Below are 14,768 nucleotides of genomic sequence, written 5' to 3'. Positions count from 1 at the left end.
CCTTTCCCTGCTGTTCCAGGCCTGGACTCCTGCACAGCTGTGTTCCACCCCAGAGGTGGCTGCATTTTAGTGAAGAGATTCCCAGCTATCTGTATAGGGTTTGGTTGTCAGAGGTGCTGAGTACTCACAGTTCTCATTCGCTTCAATTGGAGCTGCAGGTGCTGAGCACCTCTGAAAATCAAGAAAGCACAATTTTTCTCTCAGATCCCGAGGGTAGATGTTGCTTCACATTCGGCTACACTAACATACGTGTCAGTGAAGAGTTCCACGTGGGCTGGGGAGAGTCAAAGAGCAGAGCAGAAATCCTTCATGTACATCAGAGGAGAATGTTGCCCATGCAGTCGTTTATCATGTTAGTTTAGCATTTCGCGCACAGTCCCCTTTGGGATGAAAGGCTCCACACACACGCCAGAGATTATGGATTATTTGCTAGTGTCATCACCTACACTTTTGAGCCTGGTGTTTTACCAGCAGTTTTACACACACACACACACACACACACACACACACACACACACGCTTTGTTCTTTTACAGATGCCCTTGAGTTTGATTCTGGGAAACCAGTCATTCATTTCCCAACCCAATCAGAGCATTACAGAAGGAGCAAACTGAGAACCACCAAACGGCAAGAGGACTATCCTAGACATGTGCTTTGCATAGTGAGTTCACCCAACCACTAAACGGTTGATTAGCTCCAGGTCCATTTCACATGGGCTCCTTCAAACACTGGGATGCCAGCTGTGTTTCTCTTGGTTAAGAGGGGCTGATAAAGGGAAAAGATACATTTGTGCATGTGCTGTTCTAGCCTGTACCGGCGTTAACTAGTCTGGAGAGGGAGCAGTGCAGATTGAGAGCTGCTGTTGAGTTGGCAGAGAGCTGTCCGGAAGCTGGCAAGAAGACAACCGTTTGGATTTCTGGGAATCTTTACAAAGAAACTCCTAATGACGCTGCCTGGCACTTATGCAAAGCGAGGTGGCTGTGTCTCTGCAAAGCTACCCTTGCTTAGTAAGAGGTACAAAGCTTTAGAAGGGGACAGGACAGAAAACAACAGGCTCTGCGATCAGGAAATTCCATTAATTTCTACACAGGAGGGAGTTTACATTGATTACAGACCACAAGCCTCTTGTTAAAATCATTGGGCCAAAAAGGAGCATTTCATCTTTTAGCGGCTGTTGGATCACAGATGTGGCCTCTGATGCTTCACTTCTCCTCCCCTTATTATCAAGTATAAGCCATCTGACACCATCAGCAGTGCTAATACATCATCCTGGTAGCCAATAGGGATTTAAAAAAACCCACAACCACCATATGCCATTTTCCTTTCCCCCCCGCACCCCCCCCCCGAAGACTGCCCCACATGAAGCAGTTACAGCAGAGACTGAAAATAAGCCCAGTTTAAAGAAACCAGAAATGCATATGTTAGATATCTGTGAACGACTTATGCAGGGAGAGCTGTCAGGGCACAGAGAAGTACCTGCAACTCCTGCTTCAATGACATGGTTGTTTGTGATGGTGGGGGGCAGGGCTCAAAAGCCCTGGGGCTCACTTCCAGTTTGTCTTATGTTACTAAAAGTTCATGCTTCAGAGTTTTGCCTGGCCAATCAGCAGGAGGGTCAGGAAGGGATTTTTTCCCCCTCAATGTATTATGGGGGGGGTACAGAGTTGGATGATGCATGCCAACAAGACCTGGATATGCCCACCACTTAGGGTTGCCAGCTGTCTAATCACACAAATCCAAACACCCTTGCCCCGCCCCTTCCCTGAGGCCCCGCCCTGCTCACTCCATCCCCCCTCCCTCGCTCGCTCTCCCCAACCCTCACTCACTTTAACCAGGCTGGGGCAAGGGGTTGGGTTGCGGGAGGGAGTGCAGGCTCTGGGAGGGGGCCGAGGGTTTTGGAGTGTGGGAGGGGGCTCCAGGCTGAGCCTGGGGCGAGGTGAGGGGTGTGGGCTCTGGGAGGGAGTTTGGGTTTGGGACGGGGCTCAGGGCTGGGACAGGAGGTGTGGGCTCTGGGAGGGAGTTTGGGTGCAGGAGTGGGGTGCAGGCTGGGGTTGAGGTGCAGAAGGGGGTAAGGGGTGCGGGCTCCCTCCGGGCGGTGCTTACCTCAAGCGGCTCCTGGTCAGCGGTGCAGCAGGGATAAGGCAGGCTCCCTGCCTGCCCTGGCCCTGCGCCGCTCGTGGAAGCAGCCAGCACATCCCTGCAGGTGGTGGGGGGACAGAGGGCTCTGCACTCTGCCCCTGCCTGCAAGCACCACCCCAACCAGTTCCCACTGGCCTCAGTTCCCGGCCAATGGGAACTGCAGGGGTCGTGTTGCAGGCAGGGGCAGCGTGTGGAGACTCCATCTCCTACCCCCACAGGGACATGCCGGCTGCTTCCACGAGCAGCGCAGGGCCAGGGCAGGCAGGGAGCCTGCCTTAGCCCCCCTGCGCTGCCGGACTTGAAGCGGGCTAAAATCTCCCGGTTTGGCTTCAGTAGCCTCCCAAGTTCTGTCCCAAGGCAAAATGGAAAAAGATTTCCTGTCGCACAAAGCTTTCAGAGATTTGAAAAACATTTCCCATCCAGCCCTACTCACCATCTAGCCAACACCACATCTGAGCTAACGGAACCAAAATCCAATTTATCCCCCTGAGCACACTCAAAGGTCAGGAATTTTCATGTGGTGGTGAAAGCAGAAGGTGCAAGAAAATTCAAGGCTTACGTGTGTGGTTCAAACTCTGTTCTTACTCATGGTTTATATTTAAGTTTATTTTCTATTTACCTGGGTCCAATCTGCAGGTTTTGGTAACTCCCAAATTCCAAACACATCGTCACACGATCTCAAGTTGATCAGTGCAATATTTTGATTCACATTTCCAGATGCACCAGTTGTCATTTGTAGCTCATACTCAGGGCCACCGGGGGGGGGGGGGCAAATGGGGCAATTTGCCCCCGGCCCCGAGCTCCGCAGGGGCCCCGCAAGCCCTGGCCCAGCAGCGGTCCGGGTCTTCAGTGGCCCCGCGAGCCCTGGCCCGGCGGCGGTCTGGGTCTTCGGCGACATTTCGGCGGTGGGGGGCCCTTCAGTGCTGCCAAAGACATGGAGTGACTGAAGGGCCCCCCTCCGCCGAAATACCGCCAAAGACCCAGACTGCCGCCGGGTGAATACAAGCGCCGCAGCTCCCCCGCTTTGCCCCAGGCCCCCTGAATCCTCTGGGCGGCCCTGCTCATACTACATAAAAATCCCCAAAGACCTTCTATCCAACCATATCATGAGATCCTATCAGTTCATCCTTCATCTCCAGTCCCCTCCACCTACTTCTCCCCAACCTCCCTCCTGCTTGTAAGTTAAAATACACTTCACAGCCTGCACGGATGCATGCTCTGGTGGACCAAACAGAAAAGCATTCCAGAATTCCGGACCCCTCACAGGCCACCCCTGCCAACTGCTTACGTTCACGCATGTCTCTGTAGGGCAGTATGACTAGGTTCCATGAGACGGTCCCTCATAGTTGCATGCCATTTGGAGCTTTATTGTTTAAAACCCGCATATTGGATCTTTACTCAGGCAAATTCCGGCCAGCACAAGCAGAGTTTTCTCAAGTATTGACTGAATAAAATACGAAGAAGGACTGCAGGATTTGGCCCTACAGAACATGGAAGAGGGTGGAATATGACCCAGGGGATATACGTATGACCCACTCAGATTTTCAAACAGCCGCAGGGTGGTGTAGAGGTTATGGTGCCATATAGAAAGCTAAACTTCCATGCCAATAGGATTTAGCACTGCAATGTGGAAGTATGTTTGCCAGTGATCATATGGTGGATTCCTGATCTGCTCTTAATTTGTTGCGCAGGCCCGGCAGTAAACGTCAGCTGCAACATTTTCATCAACAGCTTTGGTTCTATTGCAGAAACGACTATGGTAAGTAAAATTAAGTATAGCTGTTCAACTTGTTCGGTCACATTCTACTTCCAGTGCATGTGGCAAGTTTCCAAACTGCTCTTATTCTGCTAAAGGAGACGGTTGCTCCTCTGTTCCTGGATTGTATTTGAAGGGTGATTAAATTAAAGGCTTTAGTGTACAAGATTTTCATTGTTCAAAGACTAAGATCTTGTACTATCTGTATGCATCTGCACATAAATATAGGCATTTGAATGGGCAACAATAAGAGGCTGACATTCTCAGAAGAGTATATAGAAGTAAGGAAACGAGAAAAAATTGTTCCTAGTACCACTTGCAAAAGGTTTCACCAAGCCACATAGTTCAGAGATGCACCCAAGATTTCTAAAAATTCAAGAGCATTTAGATCTGGGATTTTGAATTAGCCCATTGTAGAGTTAAGGGGCAGCAGCTCAATCCAGATCCAATCTGAACCAATCCTCAAATTCCCCAGAATTGGAGAGGGTTTTCATATCTGGATTTTCTTTGGAGCCATTGTCTGCATACAAAAAACTTAAAATGCATTTAATCAGAATCAACATTTGCAAGGTTTTGCAAGCTCAGACCATCTTTGGGGGAAATTAACCAACATTGCAATAGCTGTATCCAATTTGTAAGGAGCTAGAAGGAGACAATCATGAGGAAAGGAGATAATAGTCTTCAGATAGAGCAATTAAAGATCAGTTGCGACATAATCAGTGAACAGCAAACCCAACTCTGGAGGTACAATGCCATCCCTCTGTATTAATTAAAGATAATTCAGAAATATGATGTTCAATTACCCTTTTTGTAAGTCTCTCTATAGAAGGATGTTGATTGAAGTATGTAAAATGCCCCAACTCCAATTGTCCTGTGCATTTAGAAGAGGATTTTATAAGTCTTACAGACAGCATTTTACACTGGTGTCACTTTCATTGACTTCAGTGGAGTTATTCTAGATTTACACCAGAAATCAGAGGAGAATTGGGCGCTATCTATGCTTAGTTACAGTACAGCAGAATGTGTAGCTTAGTATTCTTTCTAATGCAATGTACATTTAGTCCTATTACTAGACACAAGTTGGCATTGATTATATTTGGTCTAAATTCTTAAGGAAATACAATCCTTAGCTGGAGGGCTGCACTTGTCAATAACTTCTCAAATCCTAGAAGCACACATTATATTGTAGTGTGCCTAAACTCACCACATTCGTGTGCAGAATAAATTACCATTCCCTAGACATTTCTATTTGTCCATGAATTGGAGAATGGAACTATTACTAACGTGTTATTTTATTGGATAACTTCATTGGGCGTGAGGTGCAATAAGCAAATCATGATGTGGATCTTGTCTCCATAAAATTCAGTGGAGCCATCCCATTGAATGGCAAAGGAGATGGGGCAAGTCCCCATTAGCCCTCCCTGTGCAATATACAGAAAGACATCATGCTGAACAGTCTGCTCTCATAACGTACCTGTTATATATTGCTCCCCAAGGCATTTCACAATCCACTGAAACAATCCCGAGGCACCCTGGTGAACTGGATATGCCATAAAAGAGTGCGTCTTAAGCCTAGCCCAGCAAAGAGAAACACAATGCAGATTTATTGAACACACTATGGGGATCTACTCTGTTCTGCAGGGTCCACCATTTTGGAATCCATTCCTCTGAAGAAAAAATCCCCACTACCACTTGAAAGCGTAGGTTTGAGTGTCTCTGAAAACTCAAGGCAACAGATGCTGATTCTTCTCAAGCAGGCATCAAAAAACAGAAGTGTGGCACCGGAGAGCAGCTGTTAGAACTCTCCATCACCCTGCTAATAAGCTGGCCCCCACCCCTACAGCTGTTTTTTTAAATGTAGCAGATTAGCTAGATTGCATGAATGGCATTGTCTCCAAACTCGGGCTGGGAGGATGAAAGTTCCATTTCACAGAGGATTTTGAGATTTCAAAATGAAGCTTATTCAGAATCAGTACAAAACCAGAAAATTCCACAGTTCTCCACACAGGAAAATGCCAATCAAAAACTTGCTTCTGGTCAGCCAGAATGTTTCATTTCAAACCGACCAAAATGTTTTGATTTCAGCTTTTGTACTGTGTGCAATATAACCCATTACAACAAAATAACCCTTTGAAATGGAAGGTAGCTTCAAAACAAAAAATCAAAATGTTTTGGTCTGATAATGTTGAAACGGGACATTTTGATGCTAACAGTGCCCCTCCTCCGTCCCTAATTTTCTTCTGAAACTATATTCTGGCAAAATCAACCCGATTACGTGAAGCATTTCAGTGTTGACAGAACTGTGTATTTATGGTTCTGTCCAAATTTCTCCAACCAGCTCTACTGAAAACAACTATAGAAACCTGCTTGTGACTGGGTAAGGTCTGGTCTACACTCAGGGCCGGCGCTTCCATTTAGGTGACCTAGGCGGTCGCCTAGGGTGCCAGGATTTGGGAGAGCGGCAATTCGGCGGTGGAGGGTCCTTCTGCGCTCCGGGTCTTCGGCGGCAATTCTGCGGCGGGTCCTTCACTCGCTCCGGGACCCGCCGCCGAAGTGTCCCGAAGACTGGGAGTGCGGAAGGACCTCCGCCTAGGGCGCCAAAAACCCTGGTGCCGCTCCTGTCTACCCTAGGGGGAGGGATCAATCTAAGTTATGCAACTTCAGTACATAACTGGTGGCCAATACGTCCCTCGGCCCGCGCCGCTTCCTGCAGCTTCCATTGGCCTGGAGCGGCGAACCGCAGCCACTGGGAGCTGCGATCAGCCGAACCTGCGGACGCAGCAGGTAAACAAACCGGCCCGGCCCGCCAGGGGCTTTCCCTGAACAAGCGGCGGCCCTAGTTTGAGAACCACTGATGTAGACAAGCCCTAAGTCTAAGGTGGCTGCCACATGAATGAGGGAAGGGTTTTGCCACACCTGCAGCTCAAGTCCTAGCACCCTTCTCAGGTAACAGTGTAGCTGACATGAGGAGAGCATGACTCTTTGTCACCAGTCCAGAGGCTGGTCCACATGGAGGCTGGAGTCCGCTACCACTAGAGCTGGTGGGGAAAAAAATTTCCATGAAAAATTGCAAAAGAAAATCACTTTAATTGCATTCAAATTTTTTCATTTTTTTCCCCCAACAGAAACAGAGAATTAAAAACAAAAATTTTGGAAAGAAAACACAAATTGTTCCCCTTTTTTTTGTCATTTCTTTTTATTCCCCTTTTCACACTAGAAAAGTGTGGAGTTGGGCAAAGGTGTCGGGGGAAGGAGGGTTTTCAAAAGTGAGAGAAAGTATCAACTATTAGCTTTAAAAAAAACACTTTTCCAATGGAAAAAATTAAATAAATGAGAAAAGAATTCTCTCCGTCCACTGAGTTGAAACAAAATATTTTTAAAAAATTCAACATTTTTCATTTTTAAAATGTTTTTCCAAAACCAAAAAATTGGTAAACTTTTTTCATGAACAAAAAAAGTTCCATTTTTGACTTAACCCCATTTTTCAAAGAAAACAAGTCAACCAGCCTTGACTCCAGCTCCCAGCTAAGGGACTTAATTCTTTTGCTGGAGTAGTGCAGTCTCAAGCTTTTAGCCCTGATGGTCACAGGTTCAAATCCCACTGTTGACCCAAATTGGACTGGTTATGGTAGCATTGTAGAATCACTGGCCAAACAAAACAAGAAAGCTCAATGTTCAAGAGATGCTACAGTCTCCTGGATGGCTGGATCACTCTAGCATGCTGTAAAAAGTAACCACATCGCTGGTACCCAGGGAAGCATAACCACAGAGATCTATCAATTCATTTAATTAGAGAGATCTTTAAAATATGTTTTGGGACTTTTCGTTCACACATAAGCCATTACTGTTGACATTTAAAGACTCTAGCGACAAGCTCCATAGACCACAAATCAGTGGGGATCATTACTGTCAACATGCATACCGCTAATGAGATCACCAGTTGAGGGCACCATAGCAGAGTGAGAAGAATCAGAGAAGTATGGAAAAGGGCAACAAGGAAGAGAAGATATAGGAGCAGGGTTTAGCTACATGAAGAAGTTGTGAAACTCCGGTTTCCATTGATTAGAAAAGTAAGTGGCAAGAAGGAAGGTAATAAAGGTGCAGAGAGCATTGGAAGAGCAATCAGCCTTCTATGAACTCTCTAATGGGGGCTCAAAGGGCAAGAAGTGAAGAGATGAAATGTTCCAGGAGGTTAGGAGAACGCATAGAGGGAAATGAATGTGTGGAATGGACTCCCAAAGGCAGAACCAGATTAAGGGCATGATCCTTCAAGGTCAGTAGTAGAAGAGGGCTCTCAGCACCTTGCAGAACAGGACCCAATAGGGTGACCAGATGTCCCGATTTTATAGGGACAGTCCCGATTTTTAGGTCTTTTTCTTATATAGGCTCCTATTACCCCCCACCCCCTGTCCCGATTTTTCATATTTGCTGTCTGGTCACCCTAGGACCCAGTGAAATATAGACATAGACACAGGAACCATAAGTATGCATACACAATGCCCTGTGATTGATGGGACACTGTTATAGTGTGAGAGGTTGGGTCCTCTTGCAGCTTGAGGTTTGTATCACAGCTCCATCAGCCCTGCTCTTAATCCAGCCCAAGGATAAGAGAAGCAGCAATTGGGAACATATTCAACATAGAATTAAACAAGCACTTTGAGGAGAAAAACATTAAAGGGTACAGACAGATGGGTGGATGGGTCTAGATGGCCCCCTTCTGTCCGGAAACATTGCAATAGAATTCTGCATTTAACAAGCTAGGAGATGCACCTTTCCTCCAGCTCATTTTTATTACTGAATGTTGCGGTATTTGCAGACCGAGGAATCTAAACACAACAGCAAATATCTCATTCAAAACGGAAATAGAAACCAAACACCTCATGAATCGAGTGTCCCAGCTGAGTGGGCTGAGTTTAGTAACGAGTTATAAATGAGAGTTTAAGGAAAAGATCATGCTCTGACATTTGGGATTCTGATTCTCCACAGCGCCCTTTGCATATATATATTTTTCAGCTGTTTAAAGGAATTGCACACAGGATTCATCCCATTTGAAAAGGGCAAACTAAACGTAACCTTATGGCCAACTGCAGCAAAACTATATCCACTAAGGAAGTATCTAATAAGGGCACAAGAACCTGGAGGGTGCAACCATCCTGCTGTAATATAGTTGTTTGGATAGTTCTTGCACAGATGTCTCCAATCAGATAATGAATCATTTCTGTAAATGGGTTTAAACAAGCCACCACAACTTCACCAGCCTCAATCCAGCATACACTATTGATGAAACACTGGGAGAAACTATCGACCCAGGGGCCACGTTCGGACCTCAGATCCATAGCCTCTGAGATCAACAGGAGTTATGAGTGTCTGCAGACAGAACTGGGCTCAGCTGCACACGTAACAAGCAGGGCAGCGAAAAAACAGTGAAGAGCGTTTTGTGACATTTCTCTCTTTTTTTTTTTCAATTTCAATTTCAAACATGCAACATTTTTATTTTTCAAAACCTGTCCAGAACTGGAACTTTTTTCTCAAAACGTGCAGATATTCAAAAATTCCAAAATATTAGTCCCTCCCAAACCAAGATTTCTAATTTTGAAATTCAAAATATCAAAAATGCTGAGGGGATCATTTCTGACTAACCAGGAAGGGGAATGGTGAACTCTCAAAAGGATTTTTTTTTCCAGTAAATCAGTTTATTTGTATGAAAATCACAAACAAATGCAAAAACCACCAATGCGGAGGGCTCCCCAGTTTTGCTGTGAATATTTTGCACAGCGAGTGTCATCGTTTGGAGTTACCAGCTCAGTGAATTACCAGTGCAGAGAGATCTTTCAAATACGCCTCTGTATTTTACACCAGGAGTTTAGGTTAATTTTTCATATCCGTAATCTCTCTTCAGCTCTGTATTTACAGTTTCTTTATAGCAAGATACCATACTGATTTGCACCTCCGATTTTACTAGAAAAAAATATTTACTAATGTAAAAGCTGAGGTTAGGAAGAGCCTCTTTTGAGTGAGATGCTTTAAGGTATACATCCTGCCCCTAGCTCACAGCGTGAGTAACCAGGGGAGGAATCTTTCCAGGCCACTCCCGGGGCTCCCCCCACACACATACTTTGCATCGGGAATAGTCTGTGGGTCTACCTAGTTGTGAATCCACAAGCTTCAACACTCCCCCCACCCCTGCATTGCCACTGAATGAGATTGGTAGGAGCTACACTTTGTAACATGCAGCTCTCATGCCTTTTGTGTGCTCCAGACATTCTTCCCCTCCTCTCCATCCTTTTCCCTCGCATACCTGTTCCTCTGCAGGCACAGATTTGACCATGCCCACAGGAAGTAGGGATCGGGTTGGCCACTCTGTGAGTGCCCTTTAGGCCGTGTCAGGCTGCCCTTCTCTTACGTCTATCGAAAAAGAAAACACTGCTGTATTCTACAGCTAGGGATGAAACCACAATAGCTTACAGTAGGAGTGCTGGGGTGGTTATTTGTTTATTAGATGGAGGTATACCTATCTCATAGAACTAGAAGAGAACTTGAAAGGTCATGAAGTCCAATCCTCTGCCTTCACAGCAGAACCAAGTACTGTCCCTGACAGATTTTTGCCCCAGATCCCTAAATGCCCCCCTCAAGGATTGAGCTCACAACCCTGGATTTAGCAGGCCCATGCTTAAACCACTGAGCTATCCCTGCCCCCCATTGATGGAGAGCAATGCAGTGGTGGTGGGTTTGGGGAATATTTTTAATTGGGGGGGGGCAATTTTTTGAAATTCACAGGAAAGGGATCCAGGCTCAATGGTCTAGAAGCTGGCGAATTTAGATACAGTAACAGTCTCTTTGCAGCCAAATTATAATGAAAGTCCTGAGCTGCTTCAGTGTAAAATGCCATTCCAATTATCGAGGTGATCTCTTTTACTGGACCCACTTCTGTTGGTGAGAGAGACACGCTTTCGAAAAAGCTCTGCTTCAGGTGTGGGAGGAGTGCTGCGTAAGCTCAAAAGCCTGTTTCTCTAATATATTGGGACCGACAAAGCTGTAACAACACTGCATTCCAAGTATAGGCAGCCTTGTCTCGTAGAGTGAAGCAGATTTGTGGGTTTCTTTAGATTACTTCACTCTAATAGGTCCCATTGTACTTGAAGTCAGCTAAATGTGTCACCACTGGACTCCCTTTTATGAAATCCAAATAATACCAGCCAGCCTGGTGTTTTATTTTTCCTTCTGCAGGAAATGGTTGATGCAATGCAGGATTCTCGCTTGTCTGTGCACCTTTTGGGGGGACAGGGGCTACAGCTTTTTATTGTATCATGCTGAATGAACTGCTGTTGCTCCATGTGGAATCTCCGTCATTGGAGGTTTTTAAGAACAGGTTAGACAAACCCCTGTTGGGAATGGTCTAGTCATTATTTAGTCTTGGATAACCTACTGAGGTCCCTTCCAATCCTACACTTCTATGATTCTATTTGACGTAACTAGTGGCAGTAAATAAGACTGACACAGCACAGATATTTCAAGAAAGAGACCAAAGGTATATAGTTACTGTGTTACATACACATTGTTTCGGATGGGGTTACTTGGAGTGATGCATCCAGCCGATCGTGCATATAGCAGATGGGGTCGTTCAGCTGAAGATCCCCACGCTATTTGCAAATATTAAACCTCAGGTTCGCCCCGGGAGGAAGGTACTATTTAGCCATGCTACAAATGGGGAAGTACATATAGAGATTTGTCCACACTCACACAGCAAACGAGTGGCAGATCTGGCTAGAGAGTAGAACGGGTGAAAAAAAAAAATCAAAATGTTTCCACTGAAAAATGCTGTTTCGACAAAACCAAAGTGGTTTGTGGCTGGCGATGGACCAGCTTCCATATGAAATTTGCATCTAAAAGCTTTCTGAGTTAGAGACACAATAGAGTGCTCACCTGGGACATAGGAGACTTAGCTGTGCTGGATTCAGAGCTGGGAACTGAACCTAGGAATCCTTGGTGAGCGTGCTCACAACTGGCCAATAAGGCACTCTCCCTCCCCTGTAGGAGTTGTTCCACTATGTGTGAATATCCATTGGGCCAGAGAGAGACTGACTCTACAGCCTGGTGCTTAGGGCACTCACCTTGCAGAGCAGGACCTGAACCTAGGTCACCTACATTACAGGTGAAGGCCCCAATCCTGGGGCTATTGGCTATTCTGAGGGCTTGTCTTCACTACCCGCCCGGATCGGTGGGTAGAAATCGATCTCTCGGGGATCGATTTATCACATCTCGTCGGGACGCGATAATCGATCCCCGAATCGACGCTCATACTCCACCAGCCCAGGTAGGAGTAAGCGCCGTCGACGGGGGAGCCGCGGTGGTCGATTTGCCACCGTCCTCACAGCGGGGTAAGTCAGATCAGATGCGTTGAATTCAGCTACGCTATTCCCAGAGCTGAATTTGAGTATCTGAAATCGATCCCCCTCCGTAGTATAGACAGCCTGAGATGTGGCTCTGTCTGTCTCTCTCATCCAGTCTTGGGCTAGAAAGTCCCGAACTCCCATGCTCGTAATCTAAGCTCTGGAAAACAGTCCTTCCATTTAGCAGTAAGGAGGTGGTTGTGAGACACTATAACCAGGTGCACTCTTGTGCTCAGCATCTTTATCTGGTTACTATTCCTTTCTAGTATCCATAATTTTATAAGCCCTGTTGAGCATTCCTTCGCCACCGGCCTTCATCACTTTCTTGGACTGAATTTTGCAGCCTATAATGAATGTACAGAATTAAAAATAAACCCTCCCCAGTCACTCTACCTAGTAAGAGAGAAGTGGGTAACGCACTGCCATTGGGGAGTGCCGTAACCCCTGCCTAGTGGTGCCAGGAGCCCATTCCCTTTTGGGGATATAAGCATGGCCCAAAATAAAAAGCCCTCCCCCCAATTCCTCTACAGTCCAAGCAGGACAGCAACACGTCTCCCTGAGTTGCGTCCAGCCTTCTTCCATGCTGGCCACACCTTTCCTCTCCCTCCACGGATACATGTCAGGAGCGCTAAACAGTTTAATGAGCCCCAGCTGAGCCTTCTCCTCAGTCATGGAACCCTTTCCTGTCTGGTTCCAAACTCCAGCAGGAACCCAGAACTGACAAGAGAGCCAGTCACTCTGCACAGGTTTAGTTGAGGGCAGAATCCAGACCATGGTATTTAAATAAAGCTATTTGAAGCTGCAGACCCACAGTCATTGCTTGGAAGCTTTACCCAACTCCCTTGCAAGAAGCTAACTGGTTGCTATTGGTTATTTCCCACCCTAGATACATCCGTTCCAGCCAGTGTCCAACCTCCCATTCCTGAGCAAGCTCAGAGAAAAGCTAGCCAAAGGCCCACTACCAGTTTATCTAATTTAAGCCAGTACCTAGACTCAACATAATCTGGATTCAGGCCAGGACATGGGAAGACAACAGCTTTAGTGGCACTGATAGATGATCTCCTGCTGTCAATAGACAGAGGGGCAGACATCCATTCTCATGCTCCTGGACCTCTCTGCAGCATTCAGCACTGCTGAGATACGGCTCTCTCATATGAGAGAGGTGGCCCGGACCCACAGCAGGGAGCTGAAACGGTCTGAGTCTTTCCTGGATGGGGGCACCCAATGAGAAGCGATGGGAAACAGATGTTAGTCATGTCACTCAATTCACTACAAGAAGGACAGTGATGAGTGTGGAATAAGAACCTATATAGAATAGAACTAGGGCATCATGGAATGTTTTGTTCTCGGGTGAGGCTTCTCCATCACACTGCCAAGTCCTGTCATATCCAAACTACGTTCCAGAAAAGGACATTCATTTTCATTTGGCTCGTGGTCAAGTTTGCCTACAAAACCATCTCCCCTGTCATCTGGGAAATAGTAGATCCTTCTACTTCCAGCCTCCTCCCACCCTGTAGCATCCATTGGACAATTAGTCTGAAGCCGTTCCTGGCTCAAGTTCCTTTCTTCCTGGCAACTTTTGGAGCTGCAGCTATGAATTTAGCCCAGGAGCACGAACTCTGAGTAACACAAGCCCTTGTGGGGGGGGGAAGGCTTGGTTCATTTTCCACAAGACTGAGCACACTCTGGGCAGCTGCTGCTGAAGTTCCTTCCAAACATGGGTTTGACTCATGTCGTACACGAAATAGACGCCACGATGGAGCTGACCTGCTCGCGTTCCGCTGGTTTGCAGCTGAAGAAGCAAAACAGTCTTTTGCTTTCTGCCTATTAGACCAATTACATTGATTTTCCCTGACTGCAACCACCACTGATCTTTACAGACAGAAAGGGGGGAAATCAATGTATGCAACTTGTTCAGATTGCTACCGTGTGCAATGAATTCAGGGCTATTTTCTATCCGCTTCTCCTTTTCCTCTCTGTCTCTCTTTCCTTCTTTCAGATTTATATGATTGTTAGTTCTGCACAAGGCCGCTCATTATTAGCTGGCCACAGCTATTGGCCATTTTTCTAGAGACACATTATCTTGGGGAGAAGGAGAGGGATAATAAAGTGAGAAAGACCCACCAAAACTTGTAAAGGTGACATCCTGGCTCTCAGCAGAAGGGGAAAGAATCGAATTTTATTCATGTTCAGAAATCTATTCCCTTTAACTTAATCAAGACATTGGCCTGTGTGCTGTTGGCAAAATTACAAGGTCATTAGTAGTTTCTATGCACAAAGGGTGTGTATGGGGCACAGTCTTAAAACTGATTTCTAGAAGAGCTTTGGTAATTGACTGCCATAATCAAAACTATAGGACACACCCACTGTGTCATCTTCTAATCTTGCCCCAGGGTAATCAGACTGCAAGTCATGTTTACACAATTAAAAAAAAAAAAAAAATCAATGGAGATATCCCATCTCCTAGAACTGGAAGGGACCTTG

General features: G+C 46.2%; 1 protein-coding gene across 2 annotated transcripts in view; it reads left to right on the top strand.

Moving 5' to 3' along the window:
• Positions 1 to 14,768, top strand: part of GLRA1 (glycine receptor alpha 1) — a 67,839-nt gene that overhangs the window by 31,014 nt on the left and 22,057 nt on the right. For both annotated transcript variants that reach the window (XM_008166486.4, XM_065555112.1), the window contains exon 3: positions 3,830 to 3,897. In XM_008166486.4, coding sequence (XP_008164708.1) covers positions 3,830 to 3,897 — 68 coding nt within the window. The remainder of the gene's footprint in view (positions 1 to 3,829; positions 3,898 to 14,768) is intronic.

The sequence above is a fragment of the Chrysemys picta genome, chromosome 8 (genome assembly GCF_011386835.1).
Source record: "Chrysemys picta bellii isolate R12L10 chromosome 8, ASM1138683v2, whole genome shotgun sequence".
Classification (NCBI taxonomy): domain Eukaryota; kingdom Metazoa; phylum Chordata; order Testudines; family Emydidae; genus Chrysemys; species Chrysemys picta.
Note: the sequence above shows the minus strand (reverse complement) of the source record. Positions and strands in the feature narration are given on the sequence as shown.